We start from the raw sequence: 20097 nt of genomic DNA, 5'->3' as shown, positions 1-20097 counted from the left end.
TGGCCACAGAAAAGTCTTGCAAAGTCTCTTTAATTAAAAAGACAATAATTGGCAAATCCTGTTTCTCAGGAAGTCCCTGTTTATCAGAGGTTTCTGCACAATGAATCAAGGCATAGCAGCCTTGGGAAAATTCTTAAAGCTCTAATATCAGGGATGACTTTGATTCTGATGCATGAGTCCACACCAGCTTTTAGTCCAAACTTGACAGGGGCTCTACCAAGTGCTGAACCCTACCTCCAAACCAGCTCCAATGCCTTGGATTAACTCCTTGAAGTTTGGACTAAAAGCTAGAACAAATTTACTGTCCCACAACATCGGAATCACCAGCTTCGGCTGCCTAAAATACAGGGAATAGGTTCAAATACTGTACACAATATCACTGTACAAAGTAACATAACATAATATGAGAACAACTCAATGACAGAGAAAATGAGACCATCTCTGCAACTCTCCAGTCACTCATGAGGACTAGTGTGGTTAAAGAGGGATTAAAGATGGGATCAGGAAGCTATGGCACTCTAACTATGTCTGGGACAAAAACTCTGATCATTTCTGATGACTGGCTACGTAGGTTGGGGCTGGCAGATATTAGAATCTAATGATATCCAGAGGACCAATCCATGCCCTCAGGCTTATTTGAAGGGGTGTTCCAGCCTAGCCTAAGTCAGATGAAAAAAAGGGATGTGGTACAGTATCTTGGTGTTAATGATCAACCCAGCAACAGTGGGTTTTCCTATTTCAAGTCCTTGTACTGTCAGCCTCATTAAAAACTAGTAAGCCACTGGCTGGATAACTGCCATCAAGGCCCAGGTATGGCAGGCTAAGAACACATGCCAGAAAGTGTAGGATGATAGGCCCACCACTTCATCGTACCATCGAATGATGGCTCAAGGGTGGACAATTCATCTTCACTAATGTTTGCTAATTGAATCAGCCATGTCATTCTTCAAATACACCAGACAAAGCCGAATGAGTGCAGTGGGTGGATAAATTACAGTGGTTTTTGGTTTTTTATTTTGCTTTTAAAATCTCTCTCTCTTCCCTTTCTGTTGATCAAAGGCATCCATATGAACTCAGAAACCACAGAGGAAGGTGATTCTGCCCAAAGCTAATTTAAAGTAGAGCAACTAGCGGAGGCTTCTTGATACTCTTCAATCAGCCTTGCAGTTACACAAAGACACCAATTTGCTAAGATTAATTGTGTAAAGCTGGGAGGGCGGTTCTTTCGTTTTAGGGAGATTTGATCACCTCGGCTCTCAAATGGGCCTGTTTACCCCAGCCAGTCTTTCTGTGATTTCTCTGTGTGTTTGCTTTGTTCTTCAAAAGGCCACAACACATGCTTTGTGCACCTTTCTGTGCAAATTATAGAGAACTTAAACTAGGGGGTGGGGAGTCTTGTCTCACTTCTACCAGGAAGGAAGGAATCTCATGCAACTGTCAGCTTCCTCAGTGAAGCATCTTGTCAGGGGAGGACAGCCGAAACTTAAGGAGACAAGCCATTTCATGAGTATTCTTCACATTCTTAAACTGAAGACACATTTGCAGCATAAATTTACACTAATGTCAAGTCCGCTTGATAATCTTAACAAGCAGTCTTGAGAAAGTGTCCTCCAAATTTTGTCAAGCAAACCCCGGATATGCAAATATTTGACACATCACCGGCTATTTTAATATTCACTTCCTACTTTTGACAAAAGATTATTGCCCCCCACCCCACATAGCAGTTAGGGTATGAGAGTACCTTACATGTAGCGCTCACTCACTGACAGTTATCTGACAGCTGATTTGCAATCGGATTTAAGCTCCCCAATTCCTCACTAGAGTCATTCATTTAAACAGGCACAGAGCCTTCCTCTAAAATTGCTTAAATGACAGGTGTCTCTGTGCATCAGATTTGAGCCCTGAAGTGTGAATGAAAAATCTCAAGGGTGAATTTTGAAAGAAGGGCCTGAATTGCGAAATTAAAAATTGTGTCCAATTCAGATTTTAGGTGGTGGTTGGAGTTGAGATTTGGTTTCCATGCTGCATTTACCAAACACCCTGAACTTCATCCTTGAGCCCAGGTAGTTCAAGGAAAGTCTGCCAAAGCCACAGATTCTATTGGCTTTATGTGGTGGCACTGCAGGTTAAACTGCAGAAGCCTCTGAGCTGCAAGGTCAGAAGACCTGTAGTCGTAAGATCGAATCCACACAATGGAGTGTCCAAGCTCCTGTCAACCTAGTAGTTTGAAAGCATGTAAAAATGCGAGTAGATAAATAGGTACCACCTCGGTGAGAAGGTCATAGCGTTCCGTGTCTAGTCGTGCTGGCTACATGACTACGGAAACTGTCTTCAGACAAATGCTAGCTCTATGGGTTGGAAATGGGGATGAGCACTGTGCCCTAGAGTCGGACACAACTGGACAAATTGTCAAGGGGAACCTTTACCTTTTAACCTTATGTTTAGTCTGCAATGTCTAATTTATTGTTCAGTTTTAAATATTTTGATCAATGAAAATACCCCGTCAGGTTTGGACTAGATGCCGCAATAGTTATCTGTGGAGAATCTTCTCTTGTGAGTTTTGCCTTCAAATGGGCTACACTCCTAGGGAGCAAACTGCACCTTCGGAGTCAAACAGCAGTGTGTGTTGAAGTCAGGGATTTTTTCAGCTGGAAAATGTTGTAAGCTCCAAACATGTTGGTGAGGATCAAATTATACATTAAGATAAATGAATGTTTGTTGCAATTATGTTTTCCCTTTAGACAGGCAGTTCCTTCAAAGTCCCATGGCTAAGAAACCAGACTTGCAAATGTATCTCCTGATGACCAATTGCAAAACAAAACCAAGTTAATTAGAACATACATATGTCATTTATCTTTTAAGGCAGTGGTGTCGAACTGTGGCCCTCCAGATGTTCTTGGACTTCAACTCCCAGAAACCTTCACCACCACCTCTGCTGGCCAGGATTTCTGGGAGTTGAAGGCCAAGAACATCTAGAGGGCCACAGTTCGACACCACTGTTTTAAGGGAACTGAGTTTCTAATAGGGTCCTATTTGACGGTCCAGCTGGATCCTTCATCAAAAGAAAACTGGCCAATTTAAGTATGCTTTCTAAAAATCAGGAATAATATAAATTGTAGGTTAGCCCTAAGTGTACATGCACCCCTCTCCTGAGTACACCTTTTAGTTGACAGATTCTAGTGACAATAATAAAAGATTAAAATCGGATCACTTCTATGCATAAGCACATTGGATGGATGGGGTGAGTTTGAAGGAATAAGCAATACAGAGGAGCTTTATATAAGTCATAGACTATTATCTACTTGAAGCTACTGTGATACCGCTTAGATATTCTTCATTAGCCCTGTGTGATTGTAAGCTATACTGTAGTTCTTAATCTCAGCGACAGGAGTTCATGAGGCAACTGCAGAAATCATCCTAACAAGTACAGTCTTAATTGGCTGTCTCTGTGTTGATTCCGAGAACTGTCTGGGAGTGCCTGGTTACAATTAAAATGCACTGAGGAACAGACAGAGAGGAGAATGAGGTTCACTCTAACCTTCGAGGAGAAGCAAAGGAAGATGAAACGTATAAAGCCCAGAATATCCCACAATTTTCCTTGTGAGTGGCAGAAAGGTTAAACATCATTATTAAACGATCCTCAGACACACACCCTTTTATGCCTATACAAAATAAGTAGAAACTGAGTTAGACAATGTTTCCCCAAAGCATATGAGCTCTCACTTCTGCATTGAGAAAAGTCAAACTAGGGACTTAATATATACCTTTTTTTTACAATGATTCCTCTGATAAGCACCAACCTCTAAAATGTTTAAAAATGACAACAACTGAAGGAGTGTGTAGCCGCCAAATTCAAAGAAGAGCAAAAAAATGGAAGATAATAGAGTCCCATTTTGTGTCTTCGTGAGCTCATTAAATTAATTTCACCCCGCTCCCAGCACAAAGCTAGGGCAAAATCTATAGACATGGGTTTGTCCATGAAAGCTCACATTAACATATAGCAGTTAGTCTTTAAGGTGCCACAACATTTTGGTCTTCATTACTTTTGATTTGTTTTTTCCTCAGCCCAGGGGGTTAGACTCGATGGCCTTATAGGCCCCTTCCTACTTCATTATTTTATGACCCTATGAACACAGTAAAATGCCCCTGTTGAACTGCTGAGAAATTCCACCCCAGCTGAGAGATTTTACTCTTGCATGAGAGCAAAGAAACTAGAACATTTCACATTAGCAGAAAAGCCCCTGGATTTTTGGGCGTGTGAAAACGTTCTAATTTTGAGCACAATAGGTTAGTTTTTTTAAAAATAAAATGCATGTTTTTGTAAAATACAAAACACAAGGCTTTAAGGAAAAACAACACAGAAATTTCTCTCATCCAATGGAGAGAATTTTTTTTTCACCTGCAAGAATGAAATATGGGACAATTTACATTTGTAGGATTGACTTAACAAATCCCACACATTCATTTGGTTCCATACAGTAAGGACTCAGAATTAGATTTAACTCATGGGCGGGCCATATAGAGAAAATAATCATCTGATGCAGTTATTACTGACAGAGGCAATTCATATTTATTTTGCTACAAAGCTATCAACTTTAAATATGTGTGTGTATGTTTTATCATGCAGAAGCATTACTTTGTCTGTGTACATTCTGTGCTGTCAAGTCAGAACCGAATTATAGTGACACTAACTGGGTTTTCAAAGTAAGTGAGATATTTAAGGAATGGTTTTTACCAGTTCCACTCCCCCTATGAGTTTCCATGGCTGAGTGGGGATTTGAACCCTGTTCTCCAGAGTCCATCACTCTTTCCACTACACCACACTGGGAACCCCAGTAGAGACATAGGAACCACCACAACAGAACTGTCAAAAATAAGTCAAGGCTATCAGTATTAAAATGGCCAATATTGTCAACAAGCGAAGATGTCCTTGGAGAAGCTAAGAATAACTCATAGCTTAATAACTTGTACATGGAAACAAATAAGGCCTCAACTGATAGCAGCCAACATCAAAGATGCGAATCATAATTAATGCCAATGCTGGACAAAATGTTTACCTAATGTTCCAAAATGTCAGTTAAGGAAGAAAATTGATTTGGACACAACATTAACCTCTAAAAGATGTCAAAAACTTTACTTCGCTCTCCTCAAATGAGTTCTGGATTGCCAATTCTTTTCCAGGATTCAGAGGAAGACATAAGAATTGTGTTTAATCAGCCAAAAGGCTCTCACAATCCAAGATGCACCCAATGGTGTATCGGTATCCAAAATCAATTTAATTCGGGCTGTCTTCTCCTTTACCTGCTACCACTGATCTCAACGCCACCCAGCTTTGCTCCACAGGATTTTTCAGTCCTCCAGAGCAGATATTTAGGGAGGAAAAAGAGGAAGGGTATGTCACTCTTTCTGGCAGTAATCTTTGGATTGAGTGGATCAACTGTTGGACCTTGGCCTTGTTTTGCACATCGGCCAGTTTGATGTCTTTTTGATGGAATAGAAACATCTGCTGCTGAGAAGCTCTCAAAAACTTCTGCTGCCACCTGAAATCCCCTTAGAGTGGCAGAAATGTCATTGTGCCTGAAGAACCTCTTTCTTCTGACTGATCTTGAGACATCTGCTGGCACAGGGATCCACAAACAGAGTCATTTGGTACCCATCTGTCAGCAGAAGATAAAAAGAAAGGGGAACAGCCACAACAGTGGCACAAAGAGTGAGATAGTCTTACGTAATTCCCAATATCTCAGGAGCGGGCTCTGTTGGGATTCAGCACAGCTTAGCTGGCCTAGTATCTGCTCAGCTGGCCCTCATCCATCTTGGCTGGTAAGAATTGCCCTCAAATATGCCTCAGATATACCATAGAATGATAGAATAATTGAGTTGCAAGAGACCTATAGGGCTACAGAGGTCAAGTCCCTGCTCAAGGCAGGAATGCAAATCAAAGGATATCTGCCAGGTGGTTGTCTAAATTTCTCTTGAATGCCTCTAACGCTGGAGCACTCACCACCTCCCAAGGTCATTGGGTCCATTCTCATACTGCTCTAACAGTTTTTCCTGTCGGTAGTCCACTCCGCCTTTTTCCACCTTTGGCGGATTGCCCGGCTGCGACCTTACCTAGACATGGGGGCGCTCACTACCTTAGTACATGCGCTCGTAATCTCTAGATTAGACTACTGTAACGCGCTCTACATGGGGCTCCCTTTGAAGCTGATGCGGAAACTTCAGGTGGTGCAGAATGCAGCGGCCAGACTCCTCAATGGAGTGAGAAAATGCCAACATATCTCTCCTATTCTGGCCATGCTGCATTGGCTGCCCATCCATTTCCGCATTGACTTCAAAGTGTTAATGCTTACATATAAGGCCCTAAACGGTTTAGGATCTCGATACTTGACAGAATGCCTTCTTCCACCTAGATCTACTCTGATCACCCGCATGAGCCAGGAGGTGAGGCTGAGGAGCCTAACGACGAGGGAGGCCCGGAAAGAAAGGACACGAAACCAGGCCTTCTCGGTGGTGGCTCCTCGCCTCTGGAACAATCTCCCTCCTGAGATCCACGCAGCCCCCACTTTGGACACTTTTAAAAGTCAATTAAAAACATGGCTATACATTCAGGCCTTCCCTCCAGTTAATATCTGACTTTTCTTTATTCTCTCCTTATGTATTTTCTATTCTATTGTTGTATTCTGTTTATTACAATATGATTTATGTAATTGTGTGTGTTTTCTATATTATTTCACTGTTTTTACTATATTGGAAGCCGCCTAGAGTGGTCTTTTAGACCAGATGGGTGGGGTATAAACCAAATAAATAAATAAATAAAAGTAAATAAATAAATAATATTCAGCTTAAATCTGGCTTCCTGTAGCTTGAGCCCATTATTACATGTCCTGCACTCTGGGATGATCAGGAACAGATCCTGTCCCTCCTCTGTACGGGAGCCTTTCAAGGATTGCAGACAAAAGCTTTCTCAAAACTAAAGCATCATGGACATTTTAAAATATTGATCTTGAACTCCTTGCTCTAGATACGGGACTTTGTTTATTCCCCCCTCCCAGTGCAATGGAAAAAAGATGAAAGAGTTTCTACCAATGCATTTCTTTTGTCTACTTTGTTTTATGAAGCCATAGGCTCCCATGGTAACAAACATGTCTTTAAGGCCATGGAGGTGGCTATTTTGAGTAATCTCCAAGAGGGTGTTAATGGAAATTGCCGCAGGGGGGAGATTTCCCTTCAGAACAACTGCTGTGTTGCACTGAGTGAAGAAATGTGTGTAAGTTCATCAAAACTATACAGTTCCCTCATCATTGAAAAGAACGCATCCAGGCCTTTGAAATTAAATTAGATCAGCTCCTGGAGAAAGCCAGGAAAGAGGGGTCTACCCTCACGATGGGCTTGCAAATTGTTTTAAATTGTTTTCAATTTAAAACCAATCTCAGCAGTTGCTTTAATATAAGCATATGCTTAATTGAGTTTTAATATTACTCTGCTTCTAGCTGGATCGTTTTTTTTTTTTTAAAAAAACATGTTGTAAGACATTCAGGGTCTCTTTGCTGGAAGGAAAGTGGATATTACATAGGTAAGTGAATGAATGTGAAATAACATGAGTTTTCAGAGATAAACCACAGCCCTCTGACTCGATACGGGGTGCCTGGGAAACAAGAAGAGGATCTGTTTTCCCATGTATTAGAATCAGCATGGCTTCTAGGATTTGAAGAGGATACCTTGGGCAAGGATAAAACTAACTCCACCTTGAGAGAGGAGCCCTTTATAGACCTTCGACAAAGGGGTTCTTTTGTAAACATGAGAAATCTCTGCTACTTCTACAAACGCCCCCTTTCCTGTCCCTGTCTCCCATTACGAAGAGGCTGTCTGTTGCATGGGAAGCCCCTCTTACAAGATCAGGAACCTTGATTTTTCAGGATCACCACAAACACACACACACACACACACACACACACACATCACATCACATATACAAAATAACAAACAAACTTAATTAACTGGACCTATAAGTTCGTTGTGTCTCGTTCTGTGGCTCCTCGTTATCTGGTTGAAAAAGGCCACCACCTTCTCCATGACTCTCCTGTTGACAGACTATAATTCAGTGTGTCACCATCCAAACAGCCTTCTTCTTTAACGAAAACAGGTCTAAATATTTTCTGCGGATGTCCATATAGAAAGGTCAGTGCAAAATCATGTGAGAGAATGGCGCCACCCCACCCAGCTTCCAAGAATAGCACTGCTCGCTCTATGGAATCCCACTGAATCTCCCATACAACACTGCCAATGAAATGGTGTTGCATCTAGCCAAAGGTAAAGGCCTTGCATTTCTGGGGGCATTTTAGCAGGTAAAGGTGTTGTGGCATCCACCCAGGTCATGAATATTGATGTGCTGTCTGCATGGACCAATGGGAGTGCTGGAGAGGTGGAGTCACGAGATATGAGAGTCTCTGCAGGGGGAGGAGAGAATTAGATTGGAGATTGGAGAAATTGAGAGTTGGAGTTTGGAGTTGAGAGAAAGAGAGGGTTGGCAGTTGAGAGCGAATGAAGTAGGATGTTCTATTAAGAGTTAATGACACTGATTGTACTTTCATCATCTGTAATAATAAACAATTTCTATTTGGTTGTTTTGAAGATGACACATTGCCTGGACCTCTGTGGTTAATAATAAACAATGTTGACATAATCAACTGGTGGCAGCGAAATGACACATAGCTTGTGCCCTGTGATTGGTGAAACCACCAAGGGACAGGTGGGGACGTGACAGATGTCATGCTGGTTGACCAGTTTTTGTGAGAATCCCCAGTTGTCTGGAGGGATTCAGTGGCTGGAATCCTCTTCATAAAGGGACACAGTCAGAAACATGCCAAGTCTTGTGCGCAGACAACAAGACAGTTGTGAAACCAGTTCTCTGGGTCCCAGAGTGGCCAGCTATGTGATGTGCCTGCAGGAGTGCTTCATGCCCAGCACTTCCAGTGGGTCTTGATTAGAGCCGCCACTTGTGTAACATTGAGTTATGCAAGTGTACGTCTCCAACAGGACTTTGGCCTATGTGTAGTAGATGTTTCCTTCTTTAGACATGCCATCTGTACATGCAGACAGCCGCAAGCAGGCAGGTGGTGGAACTAGAATTGTCTCACTGTTTACACTTTCAGGTTAATTATTTTTGAAATGCCTAAATTGAGTTAAAGAGCTGGGGGTTTGGCTAGAAAACTACCAGAGATTTCTGCTCTCTCGCTTGTGCTTCTCTTCCTGCTTACTCAGAGATGACATGCGACACAACACCTGTCTGAGCACTGGGGTCTCTTGAGGAGGCCCCTGTCTGTGTCCCACCAACATCACCAATGCATAATGTGGAAAAGTAGAAGAGGGCCTTCTCTGTGGTGGCTCCCAATCTGTGGAATGTCCTCCCTTGAGAGGTCTGATTAGTGCTGATGCTCGTTCCATTTCAATGCTCAGTCAGAACATGGCTTTTCACCAAAGCTTTTTGGGTCCAAGGATGTGAGCTTCAATCTGAGATGCTGCGTTGTAGTTTTTTTGTACAAGGCTTGTTGAATTGATGGACATTGTTTATAATTTATGCCATTTACAATGATGCTAAATGACTGTAGTTCACAATATTATCATAGTATTAATCATGGAGGAGGAGGAGAAGAAGAAGGTTGTTTTATTGTCTTTCCCTGCCCTCAGATCTCTAGATCTAGGTGGAATGCAAATACGATGAGAAATACATACGTAAAATATGTAAGAGTGATAAAGAGGAACAGTCATAAGCCAGGTGGCTCTGTGGACAGACAGTGGCCTTTCTGACTAGGGTGAGGGCCAATGACGACAAGCCCTGAGCGTGGTCCCACCTGAAAGCTTACTGCCTGCCTGAACTCAGCTTCTGTCAGGCATTTATAGTTCACACTCACCGCCCCTAATCTGCAGGAAGCATATTCTCCTTCTTTGTCGGGCAGCTCAAAACTCTGACACGCCCCGAGCAGCTCTCCTTAAGCAGAACAGCAAAGTGCTCCCTTGGGCCCGCCATGCATAGCGCTCATCAAAACAAAGTAAGCGGACGGGTTTATCTGTGTTTTGTTAGTCGCTCATTTACCTAAAAATTTCACAACAGCCTCTCCCAAGAGATGCAGAGCTCAACTGAATGCCCTGATATTTGGTGGTGTGTCAGGCTGATTTTATATGCATGACCTGGATAATACACAGAAAGGAGGAGTAGGAGCTTGCTCCCTTTACAAGCCGCGATACACGTTCCTGGCTGTGACATGTGCACAGTGGCCTCCAGTCCTTTTTTTAAAGGGAAGACATTTCTCTATTGGAAGGGGTTCCAGAGAAGAAATCTCTCATTGATGGTGGTCTCCCTGAAAGGGCCGCCTTGTTTAAATCTGACTTAAGGATCATCAACCATACGGGGGAAGATCAAGGACCCTGAAGTTGCTCGACCTCAGTGTGCAACATCTGCATGGCAGATTCAGTAGGTGCACAAGTCCCATTGACTCAAAGATTTCCTTACTCCATTGAGAGGTCTTATAATCCTGTTCAAGGAATTATGTCTTGACAGCGAATCCTGTGACTCAAGTCTCCATCCCTGCCTATCAGCAGCCACTCTACACAGGAATCAGCCATGGGGTGAGCAGAAACATCTCTTATCAAATATTCCATCCCTTTGATATGTGACTTGAAATGCTCTCTGCAGACATGCTGGCATCTGTTATGAGCAAAGCATCATGTCCTGAACATTTGCCTTTCCCAAATAAATTCCATGATTTTTTTTTCATACCATGCAGAGGCATTATATATATCGAGGGATCCATATATATGTGATTTGTGTACACATGTGTTTGTGTGCATAGGTAGCCCATCCTTTCTCCTGAACGAAGTCCAACATCAATCTTGGCGCAGGTGCACCTCTTTGCTTCCCAGCTGGATGAACATCTCCCAGCCAGCCCTGAATTCCCCCGCTGGGATTTAATAAGCACAGGAAGCTTTGTGTTCCCTGCTGAGGGGGGTAGGGGGGCCCTTCTAGCAAATTCATACTCAAAAGAAGTTGTTGCCTTTGCTGCAGAAGACAATGAAATGCCTTGGAAAACCATAATCAATATAGACTCATTAAAGTACTGTATTGAGCACCACACTGAGAGAACCATGCTAAAATATTAAAGTGACTTGCTTTTTGCCCTACCAGTGGTGTAACTGGGTAATTTTAGATCTGGGTCAGGATCCCACTGAGCAGATAGCCCTATCAACAAAGTAACAGGCTTGAACTAGTTGTGTGAAACTGGCTTTCCTGCAAGAGAGGCTTCCCTGAGTGAGCTTTAACTAGCCATTTTGGCGCTCAGAGTGAGCCGTGTTGCCTATTGCCCACTCTTCTATGTTGTCCCTCCTTCCTTTTCTTGGTGGATGGAGCTGCCTCATAATGCTGCTGCTATCTTTTCTTGGATGTAGGATGTAGGGTGTGTGTGTGTCCCAAGCTATGCCAATCTTCATCATTGTCTGGTGGAACAGAACAACAGATATCATGGCACAATGTCCTCTTAACTCAGGCGACTGTTGGTTCTTCTGGGCCTCCCAACAGAGTTCAATACCGGTGACCATGGTGTCCTTCTGGATGGGGCTTGGAAGCACTGTTTCACAGTGTCTCTGCTCCTTCCTGGAGGAGAGAGCTCAGAACGTGGTGCTGAGGGATTTCATTTGACCCCCTTGCTGCTGGCTTGTGGGGTCCCTCAGGGTTCTACTGTCTCATCTTATTTAACATCTACATGAAACCACTGGGAGAGATTGTCTGGAGTTTGGGGATTCGCTGTCAACAGCATGTGGATGACACCCAGGTGTGCAACTTGGGAATGGTCCTGGATTCTTCTCTGTGTTTGGATGCCCAGGTTTCAGCTGTGGCCAGGAATGCATTTCAAGAGTTAAAACTAATGCACCAGCTGCACCTGTTCCTGGAGAGATCTGATTTGGTTATGGGGACACATGCCTTAGTTGCATCCTGGCTGGATTACTGTAACACACTCTACATGGGGATGTCTATGGAAGGTGTCAGGAAACTCTAGTGGGTGCAAAACACAAGGGCCAACTGGAGCTGGATGCAGGGATCACACAACCTCTTACAGCAGCTCCACTGGCTGCTGATCCATTTCTGGGCAGAATTAAAAGTGATAATTCTAACCTCTAAAACCTTAAACGGCTTGGGCCCAAACTATCTCAAGCACTACATCTCCCTTTATGAGCCTGCTCAGGTGACAAAATCATTAGGAGATACCTCTCCCTTGGTCCCACCACCTTCACAGATACATGTGGTGAATACATGAGAGACAGCCTTCTCTGATGCTGCTCCCAGACTCTGGAACTCCCTCCCACAGGAGGCCAGGCTGGCCGCATCTGTGCTACCCTTCTGCAAGCAGATGAAGACCTTTCTCTTTAGGCAAGCATTCCCTGAATGAATGGGTGCCGGGTGGTTTTTTTAAAATGTATTGTTGTACCTTACTGCATTGAATGGGTTTTGGTGTCACTTATGTTTTTCGGTGTTGTATTCATTGATCCTTTTATTGTTGGAAAACAAGGGATGTGGTGGCACTGAGGGACGTGGTGGCATTGAGGGACGTGGTGGCACTGTGGGTTAAACTGCAGAATCCTCTGCGATGCAAGGTCAGAAGACCTGCAGTTGTACGATCGAATCCACATGACGGAGTGAGCCCCCGTCACTTGTCCCAGCTCCTGCCAACCAAGCAGTTCTAAATCATGCAAAATGCAACATGCGAGTAGATAAATAGGTACCACCTTGGTGGGGAATGTAAACGGCGTTCCGTGTCTAGTCGCGCTAGCCATATGACTATGGAAGATTGTCTTCAGACAAACGCTAGCTCTATGGATTGGAAACGGAGATGAGCACAGCCCCTGAGAGTCAGACACGACTGGACAAATTGTCAAGGGGAACCTTTACCTTTACACTTTATTGTTACTAATCTTAAATACTGTCTTTTAATTGTTGTAAACCACTTCCTTTTCAAAGGGAAAGGTGGGCTAACATAAATAAATAAAGTAAGTAAATAAGTAAGTTGCAGAGAGGTCATTGAAAATGAATGGTGCTGGAAGATGCTGACACTTGTTTTCCACAGTCTTCTATCATGTCGGAATTTGGCACCCTCTAAATTTTGGCACCACCCTAGTTAAAGCTTTCCTTCCCATTAAGACCACCTGACGTCTCCTTATGCAAGAAGGTTCTGGATGCCATCTTACGCAACCAGCATCAATATCCAACGGTTTATACTGCAATCCTTTGTGCGAGTGTTTTGACAGAGCAAATGAATGGATGAATGAGTGAACAAGCCCAAGCCTTGACTGGACAGGATCCTGGCCTCTGGGTTAAACTATCTTGAGAATCGACAGAGTTTTTATGGAAATGTCCATGTGCATTACTTCAGTCCAAAATGTGGAAAGTACCTGCTGTGCTGCTCATTCTGCTGAACAGGACCCTCAACCTTTACCCTAAAATCTTAGTCTGGGGACACCAGAGAGCAATATTAAAAACAACCGCGAACGATCAACCAGCATCTCCTATATTTATATGAATCACAAATCTCTAGTGGACAGAAGGCCTAGAGGAAAGTGTTAAAACACATAGCCGAGTATCATCCCTTGCCTTTCCCCTTAAATGGTCCAGCAGCAGCCGACAGGGAAAGAAAAATAAATGCCTTCGCCAGAGGTGAAGCACTGCTGCTACTCAGAGGAAGAAATATGTTATTTATTTATTATTTTGTTTATTCAGTTTGTATCCCACTCCCATTAGTGTCAAGGCACTACTCTGGGGCATTACAACTTATATAATAGAAAATAAAGATAAAAACAACAATAAACCTGAAAACAGATGGGACCTACTAATCATATAAATCTAGAGTGGATGGATGGAAAGGGGGAGGGAGAAGAGGGGGAAGAGGGAAAGGTGGTTAGCTGGGATTGGTGTAGAAAGCCTCCCTGTAAAGCAACTCCTTAATTGCTTCCTCAATGTCAACAGGGAGGGGACTAGGCAGAGCTCCTCCGGAAGCTGGTACCATAAAGTTGGAGCCACCACAAAGAAGGCCCTATCTCTTGTAGAGGATTTAAGGGCTTCCCTCGTGGTGGCCACCCAGAGGAGCCTTAATTGGGATGATCTTGTGGGTTGGGTGGATGACATCAAGGAAAGACTGAATACTAACGGGATCATTGAACTAAAATAGTTTCCAAGAATGAAAATCCATTACTTAGACGAATTAGGTTTCTGCACTCTGGGAAGATGCATAAATCCACTTTCTACCTTTCTTGACTTGGTCAGCCTTAACAGCAACAAAACCAATATCAATATTGTGGTTGGGTCTTACCAGTTGCTTCCACCATCCCTTCCAAAATGACCACAATTTCAAACTCTTCTTTCTCCAGCTGGGCACGGGACATTTCCCAAAACGGGCTCTTCTCGTTGATTTCATGCGAAATAATGAGGGGCGACACCAGGAACAGCCTGTCATCTCCTGTGTCAAATCCCACATTGATGTCTGTTTGGTTCAAGGGGATGAATTCCCCCTCTTTGGTCTGTTTGGATTTAATCAGCTTGGCTCGGATGGAAGCCTCCACAATGTGGGAATTCCTCAGGTCCCCAACTCGGAACATGAGGCAGAGTTTCTCGTCCCTCATTGAAATCACAGCGTTGTTGGAAAACATGAGGGTCTCTGCCCTCTTTTTTGGTTGGCTGATCTTCACAAACATGCACCCCACCATGAACGCATTGACAATAGAGCCCAAGATGGCCTGAACCAAAAGCAGGATGATACCTTCAGGACATTTTTCGGTGATCACTCGATGGCCGTACCCAATGGTTGTCTCCGTCTCGATGGAGAACAAAAATGCCGAGACAAATCCACTGAGATTGTCAACACAAGGGATCCAATCTTCATCTTCTGCATGGTCTAGGTCTCCTCGAATGTAGGCAATGAGCCACCAAATGAAGCCAAAAAACAACCAAGTGATAGTGTAGACCATGGTGAACACAAGAAGGTTGAACCGCCACTTGAGGTCCACCAAAGTGGTAAAGAGGTCACTGAGATATCGGTAGGTTTCCTGGACATTTCCGTGGTGCACATTGCACTTGCCGCTTTTCTCCATGTAGCGCTGGCGTGGCTTCTTAATTTCCGCTGCCAAGAGACGAGTTCTGTCAGTGGCGATTGGAACATCATCTCGAGCTTGTTTGGGAATCTTCTTATGCTCTCTTGGAGTGACCCCTATTTCCATGTCCTGGTTCATGAAGATTCTAGAATCTCCAGCCATGGTTGAGCTACATAAAGGAAAAAAAAAGACAACATCGCTGAAGACCGAAAAGAACCTGTCAGTTAAGTAGAACAGTCCTCTCATCATCTTCATATGGCCTAGTCAAGGTCACAGAGGAGGATGAGACCAGTAGCACAACACATTGGAAAGGCACAGAGTGGAAACAGAGAAATTATAAAGCTGATTTATCAAATGTATACCACGTGACCACAGAAACTGTCTTCGGACAAGCGCTGGCTCTACGGCTTGAAAAATGGGATGAGCACCGGCCCCTAGAGTTGGACACGACTGGACTAAAAATGTCAAGGGGAACCTTTACCTTTACATTTTATACCAGATAATTCTTTCTGCAAACTTGTTTTTTTCAAAAAATCAGGTGTTTTAATAGAGCAGCTGTTTTTTGATTTTAATTGCACAAAGAGTCTTCTCTAGCAGAGCGTCCCAGCTATGAAATGCTGTGGCCAAAGTGTTTTACCTGGTGCTGAGCCCAATGTTAGCCGAAAGACTTTTATGATACGTCTTTGGATTCTGTATTCACTCTGCGCTCTTACCGTTCTGTATAGATTTTGTCAGCTATTTTTCATTTGTATGGTCTTTCATTAAATGAGGTTTTTTTTTTTAAAAAAAGACTTTGAGATGTATCAGACTACATTACATGAGGCCTCAAAATAAATTATTTATTGAATTAAATAAGAAAAGTACAAGAGACGGAGCCATAAGCAAAAATGGCAGATGATTGTAGATGGATCGCCAGACTAAGTATGATGGCAGAATAATCAGGAATGCCTTCCCCTTCATAATAAGAGGAGGAGAAAGACTGTGAATGGAGTACATTTCTGGGGAAAGCAGTGTTTTGCCTTATACAATGTTCCCAATCCAAATTGCCTTTGGGAGTAGCATCTTTACTCATGCGTCAAATCACAACTCCAAAGAGCAAATTGGATTGGAAAATGCCATGGAATGAAGGGGTTAATAAGTTTCCCCTCCAGTGCCATGGTCTCAATCTAAATCAGGGTTCCCAGCCCTTGAATTTACTACCTTGACAAATTTAACTGGAAACAGAATTAAGGCAGTGGCACTTACATATGCTTAGGATCAACCCTTTGAATCAGGCTTGGCAAACCTTTTGATATCGATGTACTGTCTTTCCCACAGCCCCAGGCAGCCTACCTGAAGGGCTCGGGAAGGTACATCAGCAGCAGCATGAATTTCATTCCTTACCCACCTCTGTTTCAAAAATGTAGAAGATTTCCATCACAACCCTCCCACTATCTCATCTCGTTGCACCCTTGGAGAAATGATTAAAAATTAAATGTCCATGTAATAATCCGAACATGGATCTTATAAACTGCTAATTAAATTGACAGGAAATCTGATCATTATTAACATTCAGTTCACAGCATCCATTTTCTTCAGACAATGAAACAACCACTGCAGAGTATCTGTCTGTAAAATAAGTCAGTATGTCAGCTCAAGATTGACGGGATTTACATTGCAAATGTTTTAAGAAGGAAGATTGGTGGTCTGTAGGTTTCTTACATGTTTCTCTGCTTTCTTTTGCCCTTTCCACTGACCTAGCATCCTTGTACATTGCAAAAATATATATTTTCTAAGCTGTTCTTTGTTAATAGGACTCATGGGAAGGTTGCGCCATCCGTGCATTTTGTACATTATTTGCTTCTTGAGCTGAAATAATGTTTACATAGAAGGCTCTGGTGACAAAGTTGGAATCAAAGGTTGGCATCTCTGGACACCAGCTGTGGCCCCTACTTCCTCAGATAGACCATTGTCACTCTGGCCTGCCGCTGCGTATCATGTTAATTCCTTCAGACACGTGGATGAGTGAGAAGTTGCCACCATCTTCTAAAAGGAGATGTAACAGAGAAGCAGCAGATGGAGGAGAAGATGATGAGGGGCTTAGCAGAGGTCATCAGGCCCATGGCTTCTCCACAGCTGGAGCAGCTTCTGACACTCATTATCCATGTCCCAGTGGAATATGCTAACAAACTACCCAGAACACATGGACCTTCTCTAATCTAAAGGATCTCCAAATAGGTGAACAAAACAATTATTCTTGAAACTCTGGAGAGCTGCTCTCAGTCAGGGTTGACAATGCCAGTTTTCTCAAAGGGCAACAGGAGGTGGCTCCTTCTTTTACACCAGGTACCCCAAGGCCATCTATTTATCCTTATAGCCTCTTGCCTTCACACTTTCCCAACATCAAGGTCTTTTCCAGGGAGTCTTCTCTTCTTATGAAATGGCCAAAGTATTGGAGCCTCAGCTTCAGGATCTGTCCTTCCTGTGAGCACTCAGGGTTGATTTCCTTTAGAATAGATAAGTTTGTTCTCCTTGCAGTCCAGGGGACTCTCAAGAGCCTCCTCCAGCACCACAATTCAAAAGCATCAATACTTCTGTGGTCAGCTTTCTTTATGGTACAGCTCTCATGTCCATACGTCACTACAGGAAAAACCATAGCTTTGACTATGCGGACTTTTGTTGGCAAGGTGATGTCTCTGCTTTTTAAGATGCTGTCTAGGTTTGTCATAGCTTTCCTCCCAAGAAGCAGGTGTCTTTTAATTTCATGGCTGCTGTCTCCATCTGCAGTGATCATGGACCCAAGAAAGTGAAATCTGTCACTGCCTCCATCTCTTCACCTTCTATTTGCCAGGAAGTGATGGGAACAGTGGCCATGATCTTAGTTTTTTTGATGTTGAGCTTCAGACCATTTTTTGCACTCTCCTCTTTCACCCTCATTACAAGGTTCCTTAATTCCTCCTCACTTTCTAGATGGACCAGTTCTCTGACAGTGTAAGACTAATGCCTCTCCTCTCCTCTACCCTCCCCTCCCCTCTCCTGTTCTTTCTTAAGTAAATGCAGTGCATGCAACCTAATAATGATGGGCTAGATATAACATCACAAGAATGATCACAATGGAACTTTGCCTCTCCATACCCGTTCTGAGGACAGCCTGAAAACTAGTTCTGGTGGGCCTTTTTTTAAAGCTCCTCCTGAGTTGGTTTTCAGGTGCATGGAGGTCACAGTGGAGATGGAGATCCACCAGTGCATTCTGCTTCATTATTTCCTACGTGTTCATGTTATAACAAATACCACCATCTCCACTGCCTATGTCTATGGACATACATGTTAGTCTTAAACATTTTGGGACAGCTATGGCTAGCTTTTAATCCCTTAATTTTTCCCTTTGATATCCCTTTGTAGACGCTTGATATGTAGGGAAAAAAGGTGCAGAACCCGGTATAATAAATACTCGTCACATTTCCATTTAGAATTGCCCACCCCCTCCCCTTTTGTCACTTAGAAGTTTTGCTCATTAAAGGCAATCATTACTTTTGTCCAAAAATTGCTTAGACAAATTAATTCAAGTTTTTTAAGATAACAAGGCATCAATGCAAATGAGTTGTCAAATCTTCTAAGAATAGTCTGCAATAAACCAATGATCTATTACAAGTACCATGAGATATTGCATCTGTTAATGGAATCCCTTTGTTCCACTGAGGGCAAAAGAAAAAGAACAAAAAAAACCCCCTCTACTCTCCTTGAAAGTTGTCATTCATTTTGGGACAAAGGAAGAATCTCCTGGGGAGAACTGCTTACCATTTTCTCAACACATCAAAGAAAGGTGATAGCAACATGCTTCCTGATGCCCGTACATTGAAAATCCTATTAAAATCTTACCAGCTCGGCAAATTCTCTATCTTTGATCTTTTCACAGCTCTAAGAATGGGGTAAGATGAAGCAACCATATGATCAGAGTGATGTGCCTTGGGAAAAGCAAAAACATAAGTCTAAGGAAGGACAGGGCAAAGTGTGGCCCTACAGATGTTGACAAATTCGATCATCTTTAACCAGCATAGCCAATTTTGAGCCGGATCTGAAGTCCAACAGCATCTAGAGGTTCCTATCTCATCTGAGTCAAGGAGTAGAAGAATCAAGAAGACAGCAATGAGGTTTGCAAGGTTCAGAAACAAGTCTTGGGGCCCAGTCATGCTCACCTCAAAGTAGAAGCAAATTGTGACACCCATCTTTAGTTAAAATCTGAGCAGAATAGTTCCTACTTCATCTTTTTTCTCGAGTTCTGACCTAAAATACAGACTCTGGGATATCAACAGATAGCCTTCTTATTCCAAGGGTCTCTGAAGTGGGAACTGCGTAACAAGTGGACATGGACTTTCTCATAGTTTGGAAAAGGACTTGTCCAGAGCTTGGAGTAACTTTTCCACTTTCTAGGCTCTACTTCCTGGACTGCTGTTTTCAAAGCTTAGAGTCTGGATGGTTTGGATGGTTAGTGTCTTCAGTTTCGGAGAGAAGAACATTGATAACAGCATTAAAAAGATATATATTTCCAAGTAAACCTATACTGTTCAGGTTGTATCTCCCAGAATCTGACAACTATTATGCCATCGGCCACTAGTTGGTGGGACCTCCTAAGCTGTGGTCTATACATTGGTTGTGTTAATATTTTTCAACAAAAGCTAAGAAGTCAAAGCGAATGAGAGAGTCCAATTGCACAAAATACCATATGCACATATGGCTATGAAAAATACCCCTTACCTCAACATGAGAGGCAGCGTGGCACAAGACATAAGATGTTGGTTTCAATTCTGGAGACCCTGAGTTCAAATCTCATCTTTCTCATGTGTGTTCTAGGTAGACTCGGCATAATTACTTCTTCTTTACCTCAGATCAACAGCTACAGAAACAAGGGCAAGGAACTGAAAAGATAAGAAGACCACAGAAAAAAAGGACTTATTACTCCAGGATGATTCTCAGAATATTGATCTA

The 20097-nt window shown here is 42.9% G+C and overlaps 1 protein-coding gene across 4 annotated transcripts in view; it reads right to left on the bottom strand.

Moving 5' to 3' along the window:
* Positions 1-20097, bottom strand: part of KCNJ5 (potassium inwardly rectifying channel subfamily J member 5) — a 51510-nt gene that overhangs the window by 13789 nt on the left and 17624 nt on the right. For 3 of the 4 annotated variants that reach the window (XR_013538322.1, XM_020808919.3, XM_072979024.2), the window contains exons 2-3: positions 19867-20027; positions 14355-15301 (exon numbers count right to left, since the gene is read on the bottom strand). Coding sequence is in view for 3 of the 4 variants with exons in the window: in XM_020808919.3 (XP_020664578.3) it covers positions 14355-15301; positions 19867-19898 (979 nt within the window). In the remaining variant the exon portion in view is untranslated. The remainder of the gene's footprint in view (positions 1-14354; positions 15302-19866; positions 20028-20097) is intronic. The other variant, XM_078379826.1, reaches the window with a different exon arrangement.

This window comes from Pogona vitticeps, chromosome 8 (assembly GCF_051106095.1).
Source record: "Pogona vitticeps strain Pit_001003342236 chromosome 8, PviZW2.1, whole genome shotgun sequence".
NCBI classification, from domain to species: domain Eukaryota; kingdom Metazoa; phylum Chordata; class Lepidosauria; order Squamata; family Agamidae; genus Pogona; species Pogona vitticeps.
Note: the sequence above shows the minus strand (reverse complement) of the source record. Positions and strands in the feature narration are given on the sequence as shown.